The sequence below is a fragment of the Rhinichthys klamathensis genome, unplaced genomic scaffold, assembly GCF_029890125.1.
Source record: "Rhinichthys klamathensis goyatoka isolate OS25496 unplaced genomic scaffold, OSU_Roscu_1.1 h1tg000311l_1, whole genome shotgun sequence".
Taxonomy (NCBI): Eukaryota; Metazoa; Chordata; class Actinopteri; order Cypriniformes; family Leuciscidae; genus Rhinichthys; species Rhinichthys klamathensis.
Genome location: NW_026606829.1, coordinates 778,501 through 805,066, shown reverse-complemented (window position 1 = coordinate 805,066; position 26,566 = coordinate 778,501). Strand labels below are relative to the sequence as shown.

General features: G+C 38.0%; 2 protein-coding genes across 6 annotated transcripts in view; one reads left to right on the top strand and one right to left on the bottom strand.

Annotated features, from left to right (window-relative positions):
* Nucleotides 1–122: 122 nt before the first annotated feature.
* serpinh1b (serpin peptidase inhibitor, clade H (heat shock protein 47), member 1b) lies at nt 123–3,775 on the bottom strand. 2 transcript variants are annotated; one of them, XM_056271137.1, is made up of 6 exons: nt 3,736–3,775; nt 2,954–3,001; nt 1,838–2,451; nt 1,434–1,532; nt 1,113–1,345; nt 124–1,026 (listed from the first exon to the last, which is right to left on the bottom strand). In XM_056271137.1, exons 3-6 carry the CDS (start codon nt 2,418–2,420, stop codon nt 724–726), a joined length of 1,218 nt encoding a protein of 405 aa, XP_056127112.1. In that variant the 5' UTR covers nt 2,421–2,451; nt 2,954–3,001; nt 3,736–3,775; the 3' UTR covers nt 124–723. The 2 variants fall into 2 exon arrangements, with proteins under 2 accessions (XP_056127111.1, XP_056127112.1); XM_056271136.1 differs by lacking the exon at nt 3,736–3,775 and having other exon boundaries at nt 123–1,026; nt 2,954–3,103.
* Nucleotides 3,776–7,742: 3,967 nt separating this feature from the next.
* Nucleotides 7,743–26,566, top strand: part of gdpd5b (glycerophosphodiester phosphodiesterase domain containing 5b) — a 57,896-nt gene continuing 39,072 nt past the window's right edge. For all 4 annotated transcript variants that reach the window (XR_008809504.1, XR_008809503.1, XM_056271117.1 and 1 more), the window contains exon 1: nt 7,743–8,036. The gene's annotated coding sequence lies outside the window, so the exon portion shown is untranslated. The remainder of the gene's footprint in view (nt 8,037–26,566) is intronic.

Genomic DNA, 26,566 nt, shown 5'->3' with positions numbered 1-26,566 from the left:
CATGACAGTGTGACTTTTATTTTATTATTATATTTTATGTATTTATTTATTTGAAGCATTACTTAAAACATATAATAAAAATAAAGGACAAAATATATTTTTTTCATTTCAGTTTATTGAAAAAACAAACAGAAGGAAAATTGATTTTTTTAAAATTAGCACACTTTCTCAAAAGATATGGTAAAGACAATGAAACATGACATCTAACAAAATGGAGAATTTAGAAGAAAGGCATCAGTGCAGGAGTCAAAAAATCTTGATGGAAGTGAAAACAGAGAACCTATTGTGCTTGAGGAACACTTGCATAGGACTACCTTTTCCCTTTAAACGTTAAAGATAAGGCAAACCCTACACAGATCTCACATGCTCATAAAGAGGGCTTCTACAAGCACAATCTTAAATAGTACCACAATACTACAGCTTAACATCAATGGCACTACACTTAATGTAAGCATAGTGTCTGATTGAATAATGCACATTAACTAATTGATGTCAAACCTTTGTATACATTTGTGGGGTTCCAATTCCTCACCTATAGGACTGCATTGCTCCTGAATCAGATCACCAATCTCCTTAAAACAATGTTTTTGTACTGACAGGTTGACTTAGATTGTCTAAACGCAGATAATCCATTGGAATGGGCTCATGAGGTAATAGTCACATCATGAACAACAATAATACCATTTTAAAACCCCCTAAAACAGAATTCAAATAGCCTAAAAGTTATAATTCATCTCTCATTTTGTCACCCTTAGGCCGAACAAGCCTGCCAATAAAAAGGATGGAGTTGGTCTTGTTGTCTTTCACAAGGAAAATGAAGGGATGGTCGGCGTAGAAGAGCTTGGGGTTCCGGATCTTCTCACTACCATAAATACTGGAGTCAAATGGGTTTCCTTCTGTGTCCCACTCGAAGGCAGAGGCATGGAAGACATTGGCGAGGTAAAGATCTTTCTTGCCAGAAATGTTGGACAGGTCAGCTTTAGACTTGTCCACAGCCTCGGTGAGACCAAGTTCTCCCAGGTGTTTCTGCAAAGCAAGGAAAAAGAAGCTCATACATCATGCATAACATGTTAGTTGTGGTTTGCAACCAGCTATATAGCAAAATGATTCACCTGAAGGTCGTGGCTGACTTCCATGCTAACTTTAGGCAGTGAGATGGCGACGGCTCTCTCCTCTAGCTTGCCGACCCAGGTGTCCAGCTGCTGGCGAGTGAGCAGTTTCTCCAGTCTCTCCAGAGGCTCCACGTGGTAGGGCATGATGAAAATCATGCTGGACTTCTTATGTGCCAAAGGCATGCTGACCACAAACAGCTTGTTTTGTGTGTCTTCATAGAAGCCGTAGATGCCTGTAAAAGGCCAAGTTAAATACTGTTGAGTTCTTTTGTAGGTAGTAGATCTACGGTAAGAGACTTTAAGATAAGCTTCTGGTTTTACCCGTGCGATGCATCATTGGAACAGAGACCGTGTGAGAGCGGGAAACCAGGAAACCACGGTTATCAACCATCTTGTGGTGGAACTTCTCATCCCAGTGGGCTGTGGAAACAGAACCAAACATTAACATTTTTAGTCAGTACTGTGTTTTCTTGTTATTTTTGCCTGGCTCTCTCTGAGATCAATAATTAAATATCATTTATTATGTAATCATTATAATATAATTTTATGGACATTCCTGGAACTAGATCAGAGTGAATGTCCATTCCAACTTATTTTTTTTTTTTTTTTATTAATAATTTTAAAATGATTTAAATTAATAAATATAATTGAATAATTAAATACATTCCTAAAACTATACAAGTAAATATCTATATTCATTTTAAAGAGCCAACATAAATGCTTACGTTTAAAGAACATAGCATTGACGATCATAGCACCGTCTGTGTTTTTCACATCCTTGGTAATTTCTGGCAGCTTTCCGGCAGTGGAGGTGGCAGCCCACTCATTGATGGAGTTGATGGCACTTCTCTTATCACGGAAGTTGATCTTCGAGTGTTCGTAGTTGTAGTGCTTCTTGCTATTCTTGACGAAGTCCTCTGCGAAGCTGACAGAGCTGGGGCCGTACAGCCTGTTGCTGATCTTCCACGTGACGTTGCGGGCCTGGGGGTCGCTCACCTCACTCAGAAGCTCGGATAGGCCTGTATGCAGATGGTCGTCCTTCAGGGCGTCAGCCTTCAATAGGCTCTTCACCTGGGACGCAGTGGAGGATTTGCCTCCCATGGCTACCATGCCCAGAGAGGAGGCCACCACCACAGGAGAGATGAGGATGTTGTCAAGTCCCTTTTCTTTGGCGATGTTGTGGTAGAGATTGAAGGCCAGGTTTGCGCTGGTGTCTGCCATGGAGGTTGCATGGGTACTCAGCTTTTTGTCCTCACCGGACACGGCCACAGCCAAAAGGCATAGAGCAATGAGGTTGGACGCCCACATGCTTGCTGTATTTTTGGGTAGTAACGAAAGCCTAGAGGAGAAGAGGGGAGATCAGTGATACTGAGTGGAAATTCACCAATTCTTCACCAATGCTAATTTTAAAATGTCTATGTGTTTGTTTTAGGAACAAAAGGCTGCATAGTAAATAGTTTGTTCATGAGTTTTATATCAGTTTGAAATAATTTTGTCTTTTAATTTAAGTTATATATATATATATATATATATATATATATATATATATATGTACCCTAAATTGGTAAACCTACAGAAATTATGCTTGTAGGCCATGATTTCTAGGTCAAACGAGTTAAACAAAAGCAACGGCAATGACTAATCAGACAGGAATGCATGAGCCTGCTTATTTGGTAAAGATAGAGATTACGTTGCATGTTGAAATTACGATTTAAAACTATGCTTGAGGGTAAAGTTGGTTGTAAGATGTGTCCTTATCAAGCAAAAGATGTAAGTCAGCGTGGTTGATTATTCACATATTTTTTTCTTCTTTGTATGTTGCTTTTTATCATCTGTGATACCTTGATACGTTTTCATATTCATAGTTGTCAACGATTGCGATTTTCACTCTGAAAGACAAGAGGTGCATTTGGGTAATCTACACAAAAATATATTTATGTACATTGGTTATAGTGCAAAACAAAGTCACAAAATCAGTGACTTGAACTCCTCGCTTCTCGTCCTAATTAAGGATCGATTTGAAGCAGAAGTTTGAGAAGTCTGCTCTGCTGCTGCCTACTTCATGCACACAGAGAAAGAAAGACACGTAGACTCTTCTTATTGGTTAGAAGATCTTTGGGAGAAACTTTCAACCAATCAGAACTTCCACAGTAGACCCGCATGTGAATTGCACTGATTGAGTGATAGCATAAAACCACTCCCAATGGAACAATTTGATCACTCTTTACAGTTTAGTGTAAAGAAAAAAAGAAAAACAATTGCACAAATTTGCATCACTAAGAAGAAACTAAACATATATATATATATATAAAACAATTAATATTACACATCCTATAACTGTGCAATGCATATAAACTTTTGACTAGTTTTGCATAAGATGACAAAAGTAAATAAATTTGTTTCCCCCTAAATCATTACCAACCGTAGTTGATTATGGATTAAGTTGCAAGTAAATACATTTTAAAAATGCAAAAGAAGTAAAAAAAAAAAAAAAAAAAAAACTAGGTTTTTTTTTACTTGTAATAAGAGTAAAAAAAAAAGGATTCTCTGACCCTGTGTGCAGCAGCCTTTTTAGCATACAAAATAAAGCCATTCCAAATTTAAATAAATATTAATATATTACCTTGGACAGCTGTTTGGATGTGTTTATCTTCTTTTCTTGGATGTGTTCTTCTTCTTTTCTTAGATGTGCTCCTCTTGTTATCTCAGATGTCCTCTTCTTTTCTCGGATGTGCTCCTCTTCTTTTCTCGGATGCTGCTTTGCTGCAGAGTGTTTGAAGCAGAGGCCTTTATAGTCCGGGAAAGAAACTTCTAGAAGCTGGAGCTGGGCTATTCAAATGAGGATGTCTGGCTTTCCTGGAGAAGTTGGGAGAGCCCTCCCTCTGGATCCAATGACCACAACTCTGACATTCCACCACTGCATGGTCCTAAAGCCTTCTGAAATCGGCAGAAAAATGAGCTGACCTCTGCAACTAAACAAGTGTCGTTTTTATTAAAACCTACGAAAAATCATATTGGCATCAAGTGTGTAATGGAAGATGATAATGTGTTGCATTTTACCACTGAGCCCAGATTTGCTCTGCTGAGTTGGCAGTGTTTTGCAGAACAGAATGTGCCTTTTATGCTATAGTTTAAACAGACTGTTTGTCGATAAACTACACAAATAACTTCAGGATATATAAAATAACTGTTTTAATTGCGGAGTTTTCCATCTTTGTCAACATTCCTTCTAGATTCTTCTGTCGGGGGATGCAGAGACATGCTCACATCCCCAGCTCACATCCTCCCCCAACACTGCCACGTCAAACCGTGAATTCTTTTCCAGGCCGTGGGTGTGGTGCAGGAATGGCTACATTCGAAACTAACTTTTATTATTTTACTGAGCTTTTTCTGAATGTTGTGGTAATCAGTCTTTTTTTACATTTTTTGTTTTGTTGAGCTTATAGGTCTGTGCTCTTTTGCTATCCTAATCACTTTTTCTTTATGCAACTTTTACCTTTTTTGTCAAATGCATTTACAACACAATTACCTAATTTACCCACTTTGTTGCCTTTTTTCTGACCCCTAATGATACACACACCCATGCTGCTGGGTTAAACCATAAATTCCTGAAAAGGCATACAGTCCACTTAAAAAAAGCTACTTTCTTTCTTTTTTTCTTTCTTTGTGTAAATGAGCAATCCATGCATTGAATGTGCATCAGAAATACATTAAAGATAAAAAAAAGCTCTCAAATTGCTCTAAAATTGTCAGATTTTTATTAGGTAAATTTCTAAATGCCTGATCAGCACAAAAGCATGTGTTTTGTGCACTGACCACCTGTGTGTGGTATGTCTTGTTCAAACATGTGGTGCTGCTGCTAATGACAATCTGTTTACTGGAGTCTCTTTAAACCTCTCAGTTCCATCAGCACTTCAGTATTGCATGAATCAGATGTCTTGCTTGCTACAGTAGCACAATTGCTTGTTAGTTATCGGTTTAAAGTAATATGCTATGGAACCTCAGAAAATCTGCACAAAGCAGTCATTGAGTTATGGGCTGAACTGGGGGGCTGTGCCAAACATGTATGATGTAAGATGTGAGCTAAATTACTTCTCAAAAGCTGATGTAACTTATTGCAGTGTTGCGTATGTCTTTAATGTCTCATTAAATAAGTAGGAAAAGAGATTTCAGTAAGAGAAACAGACTCCTTTTGTTTGGTTTATGTGCAAAACAGATTATTTTTTAGATAATTAATTTCCTACCTGAATTCATACAAATCAAAGCCTACAAAATAGGCTACCACAAATGGAATTGTGTTGTTTTATCATTGCAGCAATCCAACGGTTTTCATCATGTAGTTAGACTGATCTGGAACCCCTATTTGTTTTTTGTTTTGTGTCTTTTTTAAGAGGCACAATTTTTTTGCAAGACAAAATTATTTCTTAAGGCTGTTCACACCAAGCACATAGCACGATAACTAAAGATCGAATAGCCTATAAAAGAATAGCAGAGTGACAGAGTCCACACCACAACTATAATGAAAGCTTCGCAGAGAAACGACATCGTTGAAATTACTTTCAGAACGATTTTTTCCCAGCTGATGAACGGTAAAAACATTGACAGCCAATCAAAATCCACCCTGTTATAAAGAGCTCGAGCATTTAAAGTGGCATGACAAACGCATAGGTAGCACGCGCGATATCGTCCGCTGGTGTGCACGAGTGTTTATTATCGTTAAAGTTATCTTTATATAGGCTAGTTGTCGTTTATTGTATGTACATTATTGTATGTACACATGGGTGCGGTTTTTATACCACTCTAACGTAATATGTAGCCTATGTCGTAGGAAAATAAAAGCAAAATGTAGGCAAACCTCCTCACAGTTTGTGCGTTAGTTAGGTTAGGTGAGAGTTATTGAGTATGATTTTGGCTCTGTCGTGACTAAGGAACACAATCTTTGCTCAGACTGATGAGGAGTAATTCCCTTCAATGTCTGGGCCTTTAATGAACAGGCTCTTAGTCATCAAGGATAAGGAGTAGGCTAATTGGCTGTGACCTTAGTCACTTTTACAAATTGAAGTCACAATAGTACTTAAGGTGTTAATCCCAAAATGTGGCTTGGTATGTTTTAGGTTTTGAGGTAATTATTCAGATAACCTTGCCTTTGAAATAGGAACAAAAAGTTGCATAACTCAAAACTTCCTTTTTTTCACCCTGCCTACACCATGTTGATCACTAGATGGCGATAAAAGAAAGCGGTTGAATAATACAGTGCTGCTGGCTTTCTCAAATTCATGGGTCATGTTCCTTTCCTTTTCCCTCTTTAAATAAAATGAAATTGGTATTTGGGGTTTGGTATTTTAAAACTTTTGTTTAGCTCCTGTTAGCTACTGAAAATAAAGATCCACAAGTAGGCTACAACAGAGTTTGGAGATGAATGAGCTGATTAGAGGATAGGTGTCCACTTTATTTGAACAGGTCCTAAAATGTCTGGGCAGGGATTACCCTGCTCTGCTGCAACCTAAACAACAGACTAGTTTTTAGTCTGGGTTCTTCACTAACAGTTTTTACATTTTTCCACAGTTAGAAGAATTGTTGAACAATTTTACTTTTTATTTTTAGGTTTAGGTTTTGGCACTTGCTACTGTACACAAAAATCATGGACATGATTAAAAAATGGCCCTGAAAAAAATTCCTCACACTGACACTTGTGCTCCTCTCGGTCAAAAAAGACCACATTGGAAATTAATGGGAGACGAATTTCATCTAGTGAAAACTTTTGGTACTGCGGCCAAACAAACTCTTACTGAAAGCAATTGTTTTGAGATATCAAGCTCAAATCTGGAACACAACTTGTTTAGATTCATGGCTTGGATTTTCTTGCAGTTTTAGAGAAAAACGTTTTTTTGAAAATATATATTTCATATACAAATTTTAAATAGTATTTTTGTGCATTTTTCATGACAATAAACATACAAATCTGTAACCTTTTTAAGTTCTTTTTTAAAGAAGATTTACGACATTTCATTTTTCAGGTCTATGCTCAAAAAGTGAATAAATTGATTATAAATACAGTGTAAATATAAATTAGTCCCATAAAATCCCCTAAAATAACAAAATATTAAATAAAAAACATTATAAAACTAAAATATAGTACATTAATTTCATTGAAATATTTTTTTTCTGTCTTTTTTGACCGACATGCAAAGAGCAGAGGGTCAAATGCCTTAAGAATATAAAAAAAGATAATGAAATAAGTTAGAAATAAGTGTACACAAGACCTATATAAGTATTACATTAAAAGCATTAAAAAAATAAAATAAAACAGAGTAAGGACTATATTATTTTTTGTAATAATTCACTCCTACACTTGAGTTCCTTCCTCTATATTGGTCAAATTCTTTTTTTAAACTATGCAAATTATGTTTTTTTTTCTTTGACAGTTTACGATTAAGAAAGTAATTTACAAATGAATGATACATACACTGAATAAAACAACAAATTTTATATTTTTAGCTCATGGCATTGCATTGAAAATTTGACTCCTTCAACTGGACAGTAGGGAGCACAATAAGACAAAGCAGCATTTGGCCCCGCCCATAAGCTAGCGGCAGGACAGCTCTCTGTGCTGTCTCACTGTCTGCCAGAAGCACGAGCGCAGGTACACACAAAGACCGCCCGGAGCCCAGCTAACAAACTGCATGCCCTTTTAGTTCAGACACTTTTTATTGTTTTTCAAATTGCTTCTCGTGTCTGCCGTTGCACTTTGAATTTACGTTAGTCTCATATTCTTTTAATATCCTTGATTGAGTTGCTGTGTCAGTTGTTGGCTACCTGTCCCGTTAGGTGTTGAAGGAAGGACGGAAGGAAGGAACGCACACAGGAAACGTTCCTCCAGAGTTCACCAGCTAAAAAACTACAGGGCAAACGCGTCGAGATAAGGTAAGAAACTCACTATAAACGTGTTTTTCTTATTTTCATTTTATCATCCGCACTTGAAATGATTTGTTTAATCGATGACCACCATTAAATGGTGAAAAAACTGTTTAGCCCTACATCGATTGTGTTAAATGAATAAAAGGCTAATCGTTTAATGTAATATTTAATGTAATATTAAAAGGCAATCAGGTGTTAGGACGCAGATGGTGTACAATGTTGACAGGGTGCGGTGGGGGAGTCTTAAAAATCCCCACCAATGGAAGTCTAAACAAAAAGTTGAGTGGGTTGATATTGAAAGTATGTATACATTTTAAACATATATATGTTGGACTTTCAAATATTTCAGTAACCACAAAAGTTAGATTACAAGCTCTGTAACCAAAATCGCGTTGTAGCCATAGCAACAGTATGGCGTTCTCGCACTTATCCAAGTGGTGCTCACTGCAGAGCCAGATGACGTCCAGCTTTCCCTCTCTGAACGTCATTGGTTAAGCTTGACCTGGGCTGCATCCGAAATGCCATACTTCCCTTCTATATAAGTAGGCGAAAAACAGTATGTGACAAAATAAGTTTGTCTGAATTCACAGTACTCATTAAAGAGTTGGCAAATGTACCCGGATGACCTACTACTTCTGATGAGATTCTGAAGTGTGCATATGATGGACACTTTGTGAACGGCAGAGGATTTGTAAACGGCGAAGCCACTGACACTGTTAGGTCACATGATAATGACAACGTCCAGATTACATTCATACTGCAGACTCATACTATATAGAACATTCTTTTTTAGCGGTCGTGAAGTAATTAGCCTACGTTTTCAAAATAAGTAACAATTCGAGAGTATATGCGATTCTCATGCTTACATACTAGTAGGCCAAAAACATTATGTGAAAAAATAAGTTTGTCTGAAATCACAGTACTCGTAAATGAATAGGCAAAAAAGTACACGGCTGACCTACTACTTCGGCGAGATTCTGAATTGCGCACACTTTACTATCAGGTCACATGATAATGACAGCATGGGGAATTTTGTATTGTAGGATTACATCCATACTACACATTCATACTATAGAACATTTTAGAGGTTGTGAAGTAATTACTTGTTCAAAATAAGTACCTTCTCAAGAGACTATGTGATTTTGGACGCAGCCTTAGTTCAGTTTCACCTATCTAATGGATCTAATGGGTGGAGGGATACAGTTATGGGTAGGGACCTTCTAGCTCCACCCATTACACACAAATTACTTTGTTAGGATCATCATCAGATAAAACCTGAGGTGGGTTCCAATTTGCATACTTATGCACTATTCTATGATATTTTTTAGTATAAATAGTGCGAGTAGTGTGTTCACAATCACACCACTGATCTATATAGAGAATCAGTAAATAGGATATACAGTACATCACACATAGTATATTGGATATACATAGTGCATAAGTAGTGTATAGTGTGTCATTTGGGACGCAACTATAAACCTTGTCCTGTTAATTTAGATTTACATATTGCAAATATGTTACCACAACTTGAGTGTTTTGTTTTGAATGCTATTAAGATCGATGTTTACATTTAAGTTTAGCACAAGGAACACCAAAATACATTTTACGTCAACGCATAGACCAACGCTACTTTTGCGTCATCGAAGGGTAACGCCCCTTTTTGGGGGAAAACAAACGGATTCCCCTGACAACAGAACTCGCTCTAGAGCTGCAAAGTTTCTTAAAAGGCACAAACATACACACTCTCTTTGCCGGCCGAGGACCGTGAGCGGTATTTAAAGAAGCTACTGGATACGGGGTTACAGAGGTGTCCCTTTGAAATGGTCGAAAACTGGATTAATGACCCCACGCAGTGGCCAAATATGGACAATTCAGACATCTAACGTTACCACTATCTCGTGGAATCACCAAGTAAGTAGCAGCTAACGTTAGCCTATTTTTTTTTTTCATTAACACACTCACAGTATGACAAACTAGACGACGAGGCCATGTCACTTGGATCACATTTAACTTGATTTAAGCTATTGACATAGTTTTGTTGTCGACTAGCTATACTATACTGTTGAAATAGTGGCAGGCTAGGACTAAAGTGGACTTGGCTGGTTTCTGCTTGTGTCTAGAAAGTGCTAGGACTTTGAAAGTTGTAAAAAGGTTTACAGTGTACGGCAGAATATGTATAGGACCTATGTATGTACGGGGCTATCAAATTGGATGTTGTGACATTACGCTATCCTATCTAGCCTAGAAGGCTTGATCTACTGCCGTTCATGTTGTTACATGTAGCCCAGAGCAGTGCTCGTCGAAAAGTTATAGGCCTAAAGCAATTTAGACACAAGCAGAAACCAGCCAAGTCCACTTTAGCCCTAGCCTGCCACTAGGCCTATTTCAACAGTAAAATCAGTTAACAGCCAAGGTAGCGTGCCTAGTGAGAGCTAATCACATAACGTTAGCTGCTAGCAGCTTCGTCTTTCTAACTAACGTTAGTATAGCTAGTCGACAACACAACTATGTCAATAGCTTAAACCAAGTTAAATATGATACAAGTGACATGGCCTCATCGTCTAGTTTGTCATACTGTGAGTGTGTTAATGACACAAAAAAAATAGGCTAACGTTATTTACTTGGTGATTCCACGAGATGGTGGTAACGTTAGATGTCTGAATTGTCCATTTTTGGCCACTGCGTGGGGTCATTAATCCAGGTTTCGACCATTTCAAAGGGACACCTCTGTAACCCCGTATACAGTAGCTTCTTTAAGTTTGTGCCATTTTTGCTATCAAGAAACTTAGCAGATTTGGAGCGAGTTCTGTTCTCAGGGGAATCCGTTTGTTTTCCCCCAAAAGGGGGCGTTACCCTTCGACGACGCAAAAGTAGCGTTGGTCTATTGTTTTGTAAACAAACTGTATTGTTTGGAATTCCTCTTGCTTGGCACACGGATACGTAGTTTCTGTTGACGCCAGGTGACACGATCGCGTCTGGTTTCCCCCTCAACATCCATTTGTTGTTTCTGGAGCAACATTCATGTTTACTCATAACTTTAAGCTCTTGAATCTTTTGAATATCCAAAAGAGTGGTGACTGACAGCTTACTCTGGTTTGGCCATTCACTTTCATTATTTTACATGATTGTAGATTGTCAGAAAATATGACAAAATTCTGATAAACATTGAAATATTCTTACGCATGTAAAGTCAACACACTCAGTCATTAATAGGAATGTTGCCGGTCCAACAAAAGAATGTTGATACAGGAACATGTTTTAATCAGGTAAATCCTTTTAGGTACTTTAGATGATCTAATCAGTACAATCATAACCTATATCTCTATGTCACTGTTAATCTGTAAATCCGTTTAATCTGTATCTTAATTGTTTGCCCTTGATTTGACCAATGTAAATGCAGCTTTAAAAGTTAATTCTGACTGAGTCACATTTGTGCGTTTTAAAGAAAGTTATTTATTTTGGAATACTAGCATGAAGACTTTTAGATTTTAAATTCCATTTGACACATCTAAAATGCCATTAGACTCAAAAAAAGACCAAAAGCTGAAATTAAACCAATTGCTGTTGTATCTTGCGACATACACTTAACTTTTTTTATTAGCGTTAGTTTGCGAAGAATAAAGATCTCTTCAAACATCAGTTAGCTGAGTAAAAACACCACTGCCGCCCATTTCTAAGGAAACAGTCTTCCTTTATCTAGCATGACAGGTTTAACATTGAATTATCCCTCCTTATCGTAAGTGAGCCGGGTGATGCTGTGAGATGACCTATTATTATTGTCAGTCCTGTGGGAGCTGAGCCATGTGCTGTCTTTGATTAGTTCACACCCCCCTCCCACATGTCAAGGAATAATGGACGAGACTCTGATACTCAAAGCACAGCGTTGCATCATTAGTGGACCAAAGGACGTAGACCTACCCTCTTAAGAAACCGCATCTGATGAGGTGTGTTTTGAAACTTGGGGGTCTTTAAAGGTGCAATAGGAGATTCTACACAGAATTTTTTTTTTGTTATGATGGTTGAAAATCTCCTCATATCCTGATAGCAAACACTATGTTAAGCAGTCTTAATGTATTTTTATAAATATCGTCTGTGGAAGGCGTAGGACCATACAATGTTCGGTCTGAAGGAAATGAAGGCATGTGTTCCCTGTAAGTCAACGTGTGTTTGCATATCACTGCACAGCCTGTTCACGCAGACATCATACATAATCAGCACGTTCACGTACACTGTTTAGACAGAGGGAGAATGGCAGGCAAACAGTTGTTTACGTTCGTTATTGTAGTACTGTTACTCACTGTACTGTAAAGTTTTCTCACCAGTGAATGACACATCATGATATAATCCAATAACGCTGTCCCTGGCCTGTTCGTCTCGCTTCTGGTCTGTGCGTGTTCTAGTGATGGGTCGGTCATGAACGATTTGTTGAACGAATCTTTAATATGACTCTGGACCTCCGAATTGTCTCAGAGAGTGATTCGTTCATTTTGTGTTGACTGCGCATGCGCAACATCCAATAGGTTCTGTACTGGAAACAGAAATTATTAGTTCATCTCTCGAGTCTTCGGGTTCGGGTCAGAGTCTTTCGTTCTTCCTGTCAGTCCCATAGAGGCTATGCTGTCAGTACCGGAAAGATAAATGATTAGTTCACCTCTCGAGTCTTCGGGTCTGATTCTTCTGTCGTGTGATGAACGAATGACTCGAACCTGAAGTCATTCTGTATCCAGTACCGACTGCATAGCTCAGCTTATGTTGCTGTCACGTGATGAACGAATGACTCGAACCCGAAGTCGATAGACTTGAAACGTGAACTAATCAATTCTGTATCTGATACTACAGACTGCAAAGCTCAGTTTATGAGGATGTCACGGGATGAACGAACAGCTTCGGGAGGTGAGGTAAACTAACAGACTGCATAGCCTGAAGACCAAGATAAATTAATTAATCGTATAATAATTCTCATAATTTGACCTTTTCCTTGCATTACAATTTTTTTCTTATTCTAAATGCGATAAACATTTGATGTGTTTGGGGAATTTGGCTAACATGTAACATTTTAAATACATTCTGCTGAAATTAATGAAATGACTCGAAAAAAGATTAGTTCATTTTGATGAACGAAATTTAAAGATCCAAGTCAGTACAATTATCCGAACTCCCCATTTTTAGCGTGTTCATGTGTTTTGGAAGAGGCATGGCTTTGGATGGCGATTTGCAGGGAGGGTGGAATCATATGCTTTCAATGCTAGCAGGCTAAAGTTAGCATTTCCCAGATCACCTATTGCTCCCTTAATATTCATTGTGCTTGATGGTGGATGATTTTTAACTTGGTACTTACAGCAGAAATCTGTGGTTAGTTTAAATCGATTGTGAGTCCTCACTTACGTTTTGTCTGAAAAGTTGCATCAGGATAAGATGGAGTCAGGTAGAGGATCAGCTCTTGCCCCCCTCACACTAACTTTTTTTTTAATTGAAATGATATGATATGATTTAGCTAATTTTGGAGCACAGGTTAAGGCAAAGCAGAGGTGTAGTGTTTGATGATTAAATATATAGCCTGTATCATATCATCAGCGAACAAATTGAAGCTCACTGGTGCACATAGTCTTCACGTGACGTCAAACCTGGAGGGCAAAACAAGGCTTTCCTCCGCTGCCCTCTAGTTATTTTTACCAGCTAATGTACTAAGCTTTTACCAACTAATGTACTAAGATGGTGCTATTAAAGGGCAAATTCTGTATGTTCCTTATTAATGATGCATGCTACGGTATATTGCGGCAAGCAGCAATGCCTATATGAATGCAGCACATTAAATTTCATGTTAAGCATTTTCCCTTTGAAAACCATTAAGAAAATGCTTAATATGGCTCATTTAATTTAGACAGTGATATTGGGGGACCAAATTCAATTTAAACCTTATTAATATAACATACTATGTACCAGCAAGTAGATGACTCCAGAATCTTAATGCAGTGTGCAACGTTTCACATTAACCATTTTCCCACAGAAAAAACATTAAAGAAACTACTTAACACCTCAACATTCAATAAACAAACTATGCTTAAAATTAAGAATCCTCTCTCTTTATTTAATTTTTTTCAGTAATACACTTGGATTTGCTTCACAATTTGTTTCATCGTAACTTAAATTGTTTAATGTGCAGCAGAATACTGCTGCGGGTGCTGTATTGATTGCAACGCAAGTGCCCAAAACTTGTAGTTTGTTCACATATCTTTGTTTTTCTTTTGAGTGGTGATCTAAAAAGTTGCTCCTTGAAACAAATGGAAAAATGAACAAGCTTGTGCTGTAATTCAAGGGATATTTTGCCCTCCAGTTCTCCGCGGCAGTCACATGACTGAAACTATGAATTAGCCACGTATCCCATGTTGCCATTTCAGACAGATGGCACCTGTGTTTACTGCCTCTGAGATTTCATATGGCACCGGAAGGGTTAAGGATTCGATGGCCTTCGTTTCTGCCAGAATAATGTTCCAACTGTTTCCGCATGCCTCGAATGCCTTTGTCAGGTGCTGGTTTTCCAGGGAAATGTTTCAGCACCTACTGTATGATTAAGGTCTGATCCAGAATTACTTTTTTTCCTCACACTGGACTTAATCTCCAGTGGTTGTTGCAAACTGCTCCATTAGGCCATTCTTGTGCTTTCTGCATTAGCATTTAGGAGGGCAGCGGGTTCAGCTGAATGGAGAACGTGCCAAGCTCAGCATCCCTCTGTTTGGAGTTAGTGAAGCCATCTGAACACAGTATGTTTGTGCTGGTTTGTTGTTCGTTTTGATCTGTCCCTCGTGTGTAGGAGGTGTTAAGTCCTTCATTTTGTTTCACTCTTTTAAGATATTTTATTCGAAAACATTTTTATGGCAAAGCCCGCTTTTTATAGAAAAAAAAATTTGCTTTAGGAATAAAACGATAAATATCCTGTTTGAATTCCATGTTTTGATATTCCACACTAATACCCCCCGTTTAGGGTTAGAGTTTGCCAATATTCCTAAAAACATGCCAGATTTTTGCTGGAAGTCTGAACAAATCCTTAAAAGGCTCTCAAAATGCAACTGGAGAAAGCTTGACACAAGAGTAAATTCTAACCAAATATGGTTGATTGCAGGCAGTTAATTAGTTGGCTAAGGAGGAATGATTACTTAAAGAGCACCACTAAGTGGTGTTATGTCTTTAGCTCCAGTAGTACTCTCCTGAATAAATGGTGGGGATTAAATTAACCACATTTGATCTTTCAAAAATGGCTCTGTTCCACATTAGCACAATGATGTATGGGTGAGAATTGATGCCCTGTCATCTTAAAGCTTTCTGCTCGTAATTAAAACTATTGTCTCTGATGTGCAAAGACAAGCTTGGGTTAAAGATGTCAGAGAAAGAGAGAAAGAGAGAGATTTATTTTGTCAACTGTTGTATGCACTCTGTTGCAGTTCCAAAACTGAAGCTAAAAATGCTAATTATAAATGAATCCTGTTTATATATTTCATTCAGTACTGAAAAATCAATAAAATAGTTTTTAAAGTGCAATTTATTCCTGTGATAGTAAAGTTGAATTTTCAGCCGCCATTTCTCTAGTCCTCAGTCACATGATCCTTCAGAAATTATTCTTTTTTGCTGCTCAAGAAACATTTCCTATTATCAGAACAGCAGTTAAGAACAGCATTTAATTTATTTCGAAATCTTCTGGAACGTTATGAATGTCTTTAATGTCACTTTTGAGCAATTTAATGCATTCTTAAGGCCCCGATATACTTCAAGCGAAATCAAAGAACGAACTGATATGACGTAAATTTGAACAAAATCAGGCCAAAATGAAGTTCGGTTTGTGTTCGCTTCAGAAGTTCGAAATGGCTTGCCAAAGCAAACTTACTGGAAAAGTCCACTCTGGCTGGTAAACACCTTCGAACTCCCATTGGTCGGTGGTGATTACGTAATAGGTAGGTGTGCGCTGAGGCTCCACCTTCTTTCACATAGAACTCTTATCTGGTTTATTTCTTCTGTTGAGTCCGTCGAGATCAGACATCTGCAGATAAAAACACGAACACACTGGAGAGTCGCTTTATAGTAGAAAATGAAGTTGTACTTTGGATGAAACGGGACACTGACACCGTTTTTCATGTCTAATACTGTAAAGCTGCGTGCTTTTAAGCAATCTATTGTAAAACGTGCTCTATATAAGTGAATTTACTGTAGTGCTGAATTGCAGAGCGAGTCTAAACATATCCACGTTGCTATGATCAGATGCTTTTCTTATGATTTCTTAAAAAATGCTAGCTGTATTCTAATTTTTGTTGTTTATTTTGTTATTGAGAGGAAAGCATGCTGCACAGATTTACATATTCTGTACTTTACTGCATAAACTGTACTGACCCCAAACTTTTGAATGGCAGTGGAAATGTATTATTTTACCTAATATTTGTGTGTACATTTTATGCTTTATCATTCCATTATCTTAGCAACATGGTAACATAACTCGATTTAAATCAATTGCAAGTTGAGTCTCCTCTCATTTTTGAGCAAATGAGTTATTGGCTATTGTTGCTTAGACTTGTGAAAATATGTGGCGTGTTGCAGGTTAGTTAGGATTTTCGCCTTTTGTTCCTCTACTGTCTCACTTCTTTTCCCCCAAATAGCACCACCTGCTGCTTTTAATTAGTGCCAGTGAGTAACTTAAAATATTCTGAGTACACAGCCTCAGCCCAGATCTCATCTGTGGCATTTTAAATCATAGACTGTCTCCAGTCAGGGAGGAAGGAGGCGTCTGTAACACTATATTGCTACCCTTATAATTACACTGATGGGCATTTAGCACTGTCGGTAGTTAGTCTGTGAAAAGTGCTTTGTGTCACTTGTCACAACTTCTAAATAATGCCTTCAAATATACCCTTTTAATTGGGCCTGGTTTAGAGTGATTCATTTTGCTTTCTGAAACTGTATATCAGATAAATTAGTTGGATTAATAATGGCTTGTAATTGCCTGTTTGTTAGTTTTTTTCCGTTTATTATGACATTTTAATTGGGGCCAGTGAATAATTTTCTTTGTTTTTTAAATTGAAAAGTCACTGTGTCCTGACAGTGAATGTTTCTTCTAATCTAAATAGACGTCAAGTGGATAAATTACAGCATCTAACATCCGTGTTCAAGACAACGGCATGCAGCTTATACAATAGAGGAAGGGAACTATATTTAACTCAAATCTATTACAGTGTCTTCGATCAATCAGAACAAGGTCTTCCTAGATGCTCATTGCTCAGCGTTCTGCTGACTGGGTGTTTTTTTTTTTTTTTTGTCCAGTGAAGATGTCCTCTCCTTGTCCTGGGAGACATGACGAAAACTGCTTGCTTGAACTCTCCATCCAAGAGGACAGAGTTCTCAGTGAATGAGAAATGAATAAGGAAACTCATCGGACATGTGACCCAGTTCATATACCCTCACCAATTCTTGAGCGTTTTATCATGATTATTATAGTTGTCATGGTATATGACAGTCTATTAGTCATTTACTAGTAGGAAATGAGGGACTTGCTTATTTGTTTTTGATTGCCACGTGTCTCTAAACCAGCCTTTGATTAATTTAGATGACAGAGACTGATTAAAAAAACTGCTGATTTAATTAGCTTTTCCCACTTTTAAAATACATTATGTTAAACTCTTATATAAGGAATAAATGGATATGTCATGTAAGGGATCAGGTACAGTCAGATGATTTATTTTGTTTATCTTATTTGCACTTGATTAGCTTAAAATTTGTATTAAAAGGAAGTTGTTAAAGTAGCCTACAGTGTTTCCCTCTTTCGACATACAGCCGGCTTTCCACCGAAATTACCCAGAACAATTTGTCCCAGGAACTTTTTTTTTAACAGATTTTTAAAAATGGTCGTTAAAATTAAATTCTGCGTGGAGTCAACCAATCAAAATGCGACATGAACCCAACCAATCAGCATCTTTAGTGCCAAGTCCCAACATCAAAAGTTCCTGAACTTTGAAAAAAGTACTACCTCGCAAGAAGGGACTTTCTGAGGGGGACATTTTTTACCCGGGATTTCATTTAGACCCTGGTTCCTGTGGTCTAAACACACCGAGTACCACCCCAAAGTTCCGAGTTCCTGGGGAAAGTTCCTGCGGTGGAAATGCGGCTAGAGTGAAACAGCTTCTCAAACAAGAAAAAATGTAGGGTGGGGCTTCACTTAGTTAATCGGGAATTAAAGCTGCTGTAGGTAACTTTTATAAAAAAAAATTTTTTACATATTTGTTAAAACTGTCATTATGTCCTGACAGTAGAATATGAGACAGATAATCTGTGTAAAAATCAAGCTCTTCTGGCTCCTCCCAGTGGTCCTATTGCCATTTGCAGAAATACACGCTCCCGGTCAGAAACAACCAATCAGAGCCAGGAGGAATGTCTTAGCAGTGTCAATCACGCTCGTGTACGCGCTGATCACACCCCTCTCTTGCACAGCGCGAGCCGTCGTTCAAACTCAAGATTGCCGGCGTGCTGCAGCTGTGCTTATGACGGAGAATTTGAAACAACCTAAACTGCCAATTCTCGAGTGACACCTGCTCATAAAACAAAGAGGTAAAAGTAGGGCTGGGGCGGTATGGATTTTTTCTAACCGCGGTTGAAAAGCAAGATATTCCCGCGGTATAGCGGTAAACCGCTTTAAACACCCAACCCCCCCCCCCCCCCCCCCCCCCCCCCGACAGACTTCCGCGCACTCACCAGAAGGCGTTTTTTCTAGACAGACTAAATATTTTCACCTACATCCGAAAAAAAACGAGCACAATTTGAAAGAGTCCGATTTTCATTAAGCTGTAATTTGGCATGAACCAATCACTGAATAGATTTCCTAATTTAAGAATATTCTCAGATACATTCGCATTGAATTCATCATTTTCAGGAGAATACATTATGATGTTGAACGAAATGAAAGATGAACAGCTTTTCCAACATGTCTTAATTACAAAAATGATATTCCATATTTATGTTAACATATTATGTTATTTTTTATTTAATCTATGTCGATTATATGAAAAGTGAACACCATGAGTAAGATAGGATCATAAGATGGGTCAGACATGATTTTGACCACTTTATTAAGTTTTGTTTTGTAGAAAGCCTTTCTTTAAATTAAATTTCGTTTTGTATAAATTGTATCTTAATTTTAATCACTGTTTCATTAACTAATTGCCTGGAATTATACAAATATAGCAGACATATAATCAGGACGATGTGGAAGCGACGGTGCGATCTCTTGCGCGTGAACTGGAGCTCGTCTCATATATTAACCGAAACTCGTGCGCCCATCGGAGACGGAGTTCACTGCTGATATTCTGAGGATACAACATAGCCAATAGGCTATACTAGGGACTTTAGCCTTTAGATATATTTGCTGCATGCGCAGTCTCCTTTCTAGAACAGCCAAGAGCTTTCTAGCCTCGCGGCAGCAGCGCCTTGCATCGCTCATAGACCTTAAAACTGATAAAAAAAATTCAAAAAACGAAAATTGATCAAAAAACGTTGGTGCGGATGGATGGCGGACAGATGATGCGTTTTGTGCTGCGGTTCCGTTGCGGATGAAATAATAATAGCCCATCCGCGCATCTCTAATACGAATGTAATGCTATGTGTCATGGAACATTGCGCTCCCCAACTCGCGAAAGGGATTTGCTCCATCTTTTGATAAGTTTTGTTTAGAAAACCTTGAATCCATGTAAGACACACTATCATTAGAAATAATCCATGTCATTAGAATCAATGAATCCATATCATTAGACACAACGTGCACACATGTGCAGGCCAATGTTTTTTTTTTTTTTTTTTTTTTGCGGTGATGACGGTGACGAGCTCAGACCCGCGGTTGGAGTCACGTGACCGCGGTATTGCGGTAATGCGGTAACCGTCCCAGCCCTAGGTAAAAGGAAAAAGACTGATTACGATAAACAAGCGAAAAAGAAAGAATTACACAGAGCCCATTGACTCGGTGTCAACTCTAGCCGCATAACATGTAGATAAAATGTCACGCACTCTGCTAAGCAACAATTGAAACCTGCTAATTCACTGGCTTGTCATGTTGCTGAAATAATGTACTAGCACACCTTATCTAGCATTATATATCACTAGAATAATTACTTACATACTGTAACGTTAGTTACCGTTATATTAACGTTATCTTACTAGCTATTTATAACTTATAGAAAGAGTGCAACGTTATAAAGTTACATGTAGGCTATTGCAAAATACATAATGATTTGAGGACCAAGTTTGTAGTCAAAGTATGGGCAGGCCATAGTCAATGTAAAGCATATTGTTGACGTTTAGTTCCTATTAGTGAATGTGCCATATAACTTTTTATCCGCTGTTATCGGTGGCCCTGTTTACTAGCCTGCGCGTTCACGACAGGCTCCGCTGTGGAGGACAAGCTGTGGAGGGAGGGCTGTAGCGCAGCAGAGAGCAAGGGGGTGGGACCTGTAGGTTGTGCTTGTTCAAATTTTCAGGCTAAGTCAACGTTTTCTCAAAACTCCCTACTGCAGCTTTAAGTGGATCTTTGGATCTTTGTGGTTTACTATTGCTGCGATCTCATGTGAGTGACAGGTTTTCCTCCCATAGTCCATTGCAACGTAGAAAACAATCTGTTGGCTTAGCTACTAAAAAATAGAGACATTGCATGCAGAGTGATACATGAAAGTGGCATGGGTATCCAGGGTATGTATGTTGCCAATGGACAATGGTGTAATATACAGTTTAGCTGTAGTTATAAAAAATATTTGACACTTTGTTCCACATTTGAATAATAGGAATAAAGTATTCCAAAGATCTGTGTAATTATTATTTTTTATATATATGGAATCAGACAGTTTATTTATTTGCTTAAGTCCCATTTTTGTGCAAGACAGTCAATAAATAATAGTACATTTTTATCTACACTAGCATTTTGCATAATAAATAAGCATGTCAAAAATAAAGCATTTGATTTGGAATGTGCCATAGCTTCATGCTTACCCCTATTTTACAGTACTCCCAAATTATGTTGGACCAGAACTCTGACATTATGACAGAGAGGTCCATTGTTTTCTCGACAGTATGAAGAATTATGGTCTCTCCTCTGTCTCATACAATTTGATTGTGGTCACATTAATGCTTTCTGCCAGTGTAGATTGCAATCCCCATGCATTCTCTTCGGGTACATTTCATATCTTGACTTGAGGTAATGACTTGGGGATTTATGTGTCATTTGTGTCACTTAAATAGTGGTCCAATGTTTCACAAGCAACATATTTTGCTGTCACATAAACATTTTCCATTGCAATATTTCTGTCATGAGCTGCCCTAAAAGATTATAAAACACTGCATTAATACGCAGTTGTAATGTTGTGCTATGTTGGCATTTTGGACCCTCTGAATGAACAGATTTTCACATCAGCATTTTGCCATGCTCATTAGAATTCTGAGCGAGCTGTGGACTGCGAAGTTGGCACGTCTTTCTTCACAACAGAATTTTTAATTTTTCAATTTCTGTCACCAAGAATAAGCCTAATTGGACTTGAGCGGTTTTTCCATAAATAATATAGCATCCAAGAATATTTTCAAAAAAAGCTTTTGCGGCCAGTACACATTGCTGTGAGAAGTACCCATAAATTCATAAAATGTATTCATAAAATTACTCTAAAGATTATTTCGTTTTTATATGTTGTCGAATATGGTTTTATGACTTATGAATTTAGGCCATTTCAAAAGCCATTCTCGCATGGAGTTGAGGACCAGCATGTCTCAGAACTTATTCGCACTGTAATGACACTGTTGTACACCGTTTATGCAGACATCGGTGAACAACTAAATAATATAGAGTTTTTGATTAAAGCATTCATTGGCATTAGGGGCCGTTCACACAGAACACGTTTTTCCATTCGACTGTGCTACTTTTCCATTGTTTTTCTATGTGAACGTGCTAGACGGACGTATTTAACCGATGCGCTCGCGTCTCGCACATGACACAGCATAGTGACACGCATCATCTGAAAACCACACCCACCCACAATCCAACCCTCTCCATTGACTTTGTATTGCATGAAGTTGCCTCCTTGTCATTTCTGACTTATAACAAAAAACAGAACAATGTCTAAAAGCTGCTATGTGAGAGGGTACAGCAAACAAGCTAAAAAAACAGAACTAAGTTCATAAGCCTTCCACCCCCAAAAAATGGGCACAAAAAATGGTTTAAGGACACAAAAATGGATACAAGGAATTGAGACAGAGCGCAACGTGTCATATTACTCTCGGAACTACTCCCACTGGATGGGAACGTAATCGGCGACAGAATAGCTTAGCTTACAGAAATATAATATATAAAACTGACATTTGGATATTTGACTTACCAGTGACAAAATGTTTACTGCACACGTAGGCATACTGAGTGCCAGGATCCCACAATTTACCCATTCTTCCTGCTGATGCTTCACGTCTTATTGCCTGTATCCACATTTGTCTCCTTAAAGGCTAGCTTTTACGGTTCGGTAGCTTATAAAAAACGTAGTTCTGGGTTTTTTAGCTTGTTTGCTGTACACCTTGTCACACCGTAGCTTTTAGGCATTGTTCTGTCTTTTGTTAGAAGCAAGAAATGACAAGGAGGCAGCTTCACGCAATACAAAGTCAATGGAGAGGGTTGGATTGTTTCCCTATTCTAAAAACGTGGCGCTCAAGAAAAGTAAGTTCAACTTCTAAAACCGGTTGCGTTTTTGCTTTGAAAGTGTTTGATTTCTGTGTGAACCGGCCCTAACTCCTGAGTGCCAAACTTATATTTGAGTATCAAAAGGTAAAATGCAGATTTTTGTGCTGCCGTCATGCAGTGAAATATGCAGTGGTTGGTTTTAACTTTTAATCATTAATTCTGAGCGTTCTCACATAACTCTGTCCTCGTAAATTTTGTATGTTCATCTGTAGGTGTTGTTTGGGCTGTTTAATATTAGGATTTTATTTAAAATCCTCCATGGCACCGCCCCGCAATATCAAGCCCCGCTCCCTGCACCCATCTGATAAAATATTTATACCACAACTATGGAAGTACCTACCACCAAAGGCAGATTTGACATGAATGCGACACTTATTTTGTTCACCATTTTCTTTAATTCACAAAAGATATGCCCCACGTTGGGCATCAGATATGCTGGTTGTTGAATTTTTAATGTGTTACACAATACACAGGTTTAATGTCCTGGATATTCTTGATTTATCTCGCTGTTTTTTTTAAAGTGGTCATCGACATCGGATGTCCATTTTTCACAAGTTGGTATGATTCTTTAGGGTCTTCATGTAAAGTTTGTATATGTACATACTATGGTTAAAATTGGACATATGCTAATACAGGAAATATGCTAATAAGGTCAGTCAGTCCCTTATTAGGGGTGGAGCATGAGCAATATGACATCATATTGCTCGGAAAATCCAAACGGCTTGATTATTGAGAGTGTTTAGACTTTTTGAGGATAAAAAAAAAAGGAGTGAATGGATTTTTTTCATTGTATGGTGGTTGTGTCCACACGCTGCAAAGACACATGCAAACACCATATAAAAGTGAATTTTACATCCGATGACCCCTTTAAATAAAAATCTCCTGAAGTTGCAAAACTCTTGGTCTTATTATGTTTGGAGATTATACCATACTGGATGAATTTCAATCTCTTGAGTGAAGTTTTATCTACTAGTTCTTGAGAAATAAGGTTGTTATAAAAGTTAAAGCCAAATACAACTTTTTGATAGGCAAACGTAGGGTACATTGCACAACCACTAAAGTTGTATGCATCCTTTTCAGTTTGTTCGATAGGCTCTGTTTCTCAAACAATATTCTAAGAAACAACCTCCACCACCCCAAATATTATTTCACCTCCAGCCGCACCAGCTCCGCTGGTCCTCCGCAACTCAGACCCTGTCTGTGTTTATTTAGGTGTGCTGTGGAAGAGGTCAAGTCCGAACTGTTTGTGGTCTTTGTAAATTCCAGCCTGAAGTGTTTTAAAAAGGGGCTGTGAGCATCTGATCTGTGAGGTCACATTCACTCCCTCGTTGTAAGGGAGTATTTTAACTCGGGCTTTGCGCAAGGTATTTGGCAGTTTTGAGCAAACAGATGGTTACTGGAATATCTTTTAGTTGTTATAGAGAGGGCGAGTAGGGGTGGGCTGCTGACACAGCATTGGAACGCTTCCATTTCAGAGGGAGTCAGACATAAACAACCTGCTAATATGAGTCAGGCCATGGCAGAGCCTGTATCATCTTAATTACCACCCCTCCATTTAGTAAAAACAACATGATTTAGACTAGTTAGATGCCAGTCTAGTGTAAGGTTTTCTTCTTTTTTTTTGTTACTGTTTTCAAACTGATTCCTCATGTTAATCAGTATTATTTTCTGTGGTAACAGTAAGTCACAAAGGGTGTCTGTGTTTAGTTTTTATTCCCTTTAAGCACCGGTTACTCTGAACATCTGAACTGGAACAAATTGCTCCTTAAAGAATAATTTACCTGATACACATGAAGAAAGCAATTTGTCTCCTCCTGTGGAAAATGCAACACCTTTGTCCTGTAAATCAATCAGATTTGACATCTTACGCCTGTCGCCTGAATAAAAATGAAATATCTGCAACCTTTCCCTAAGGCAAAGAGGTGATTGTTATCATTTTCTTCAATTGTCTCTTCACTTGTCGAGGACCGATGGTAGTCATTTGTAGCGCATCAGTTTGAGGAGCCCTTGATTGTCTGCGGTTACTTTAAATGTCTCACCAAATTGACCGTGGTACAGTGACATCTTATAAATGACTCAGTGGCTTGATTAGTTGTTCACCAGGCTGTAAACCGTTTAACCTGCTTATCTTTTGCTCAGTGTGATCAGTACTTTAACCTAAGTATATAGTAAACATGTTTAAGATACTAGGCCTAATAGTAGACTGACTCACAGTGGACTTTTCTGCCTAAAGGTGCAGTCAAATTTACCGTTGTTCGGCGACTTTCACAGGCAAAATCCAGGTATTTTAATATGAATCCTCATGATTGGGAAATTTGTATCAGGGTGAAAAAGTTCCTTGCAGACTTTCCAAGGGTTCATGTTCATGGATTTGCCACACTGACCAACAAAAAGCTGCTTGAAAGTGACTTTTCTGTGAACTGTGCTTCATGCATCACTAAACTAATGACAATAAACAATAGACATTTTTTGCCCACAAACTTTCACTAATGTGACCCCACCTTAAGGCTCTTGAGACTGTCAATGATACTGGCTCTTTTTGCTGTGGGAGGTTCCTTTTAACTCAACCTTTCCCTTCTAACTCTAATCTGAGATTCAAACTGCTGAACCGTTTCCCTTAATGGAGGCTGTTTTCTGGCAATAGGAAATGAAGCGGCAAAAAAGGAGAATATTGTTCCTAAACTCTGTCTCACCCATGTCAGAACCCTAAAAATACGACGCCAGAGTCAACTAGAGCTTTCAGCGCTGAACAACAACGATTGCCAGATGGAAAACTTTCACACTAGTTGACAGAAACTGACAACTGATGTTATTTGGGTGTATGTTTATGTATTGCACAAGTAAACATTTGCTGATGTGAATTCTGTTGATTTCAACATGTCATTATGCTAAAATTATTTAGCTGGCTGATGCAGATGAAATTTTATTCAAGATGCAAGAATGACAGTCTTGAAAATATCAGTCAGAGAGCAAATCTAAACATCAGTGTTTATGAAGTTGTTATTTTTTCCACATTTATTTATTTATTTATTGTTAATATATTTCTTTCTGACTCAATTCTAAAATAATAAATAATTTATGAGGATTACGAGAAAGCTGAGTGTGACTTTGTCCCTTACTTAGACATTTTATGCTGACATCATTAGTGCTGGTGGGGTGACATCATAGTACATACTAGATACCGTATTTTCCAGAATATGTGACTTTTAAAAAAAAAATCATCTTAAACATACTGTGTCTGCTATTCCAAAGCATAGAATGTGACTTATCTGTGTTTTTTTCCCTCTCAACAATGCAATTTTTACCTTGTACAATTTATAAATCAGGTGCAACTTCTGGGAAATACGATCATAGAGGAAATACACAATTCCACTGACAATGTCTCAAAGTGAATCAGTAGTTCTTCCCAAGTGCTTACCTTCTCTCTTTCACCTGATAATTAAGTGAACTGGTGACCTGGCAGAAAGGTGATATATTTAAAGAGACAGCAGAGTTTTGCGCTGCTTCACCGTGGTCTTGTGTAATAGCATGTTTTCCCTCTCTGAGGGTGTTGAGACACGGAAACGCTGACGGCTGCATTTCATCTCCAGTTCCTGGCAACAGTCACTAATCCTAATTATTTTAACCTCCATGCTTATTTATTGAGCCATCTAATTCCTGGAGGATATTAATGAATAAATACATGATGATTTATTCTTTATTAAATGGTTAATTCTAGATGTATCCTGGCACGCAGATATTAAACAGGTAAAATGTTGACGTAAAAAGGCTTTCAGCCATGTCTGACATTACCAGATCGAAT

Excerpts from the sequence above, each read along its gene's own strand:
- serpinh1b (XM_056271136.1), bottom strand. The coding sequence starts at position 3,021 with ATGCACCTCTTGTCTTTCAGAGTGAAAATCGCAATCGTTGACAACTAT. Across the intron at positions 2,452-2,953 it reads GAATATGAAAACGTATCAAG|GCTTTCGTTACTACCCAAAA; the intron begins GTATCACAGATG and ends CTTCTCCTCTAG. Across the intron at positions 1,346-1,433 it reads TCCAATGATGCATCGCACGG|GCATCTACGGCTTCTATGAA; the intron begins GTAAAACCAGAA and ends GGCCTTTTACAG.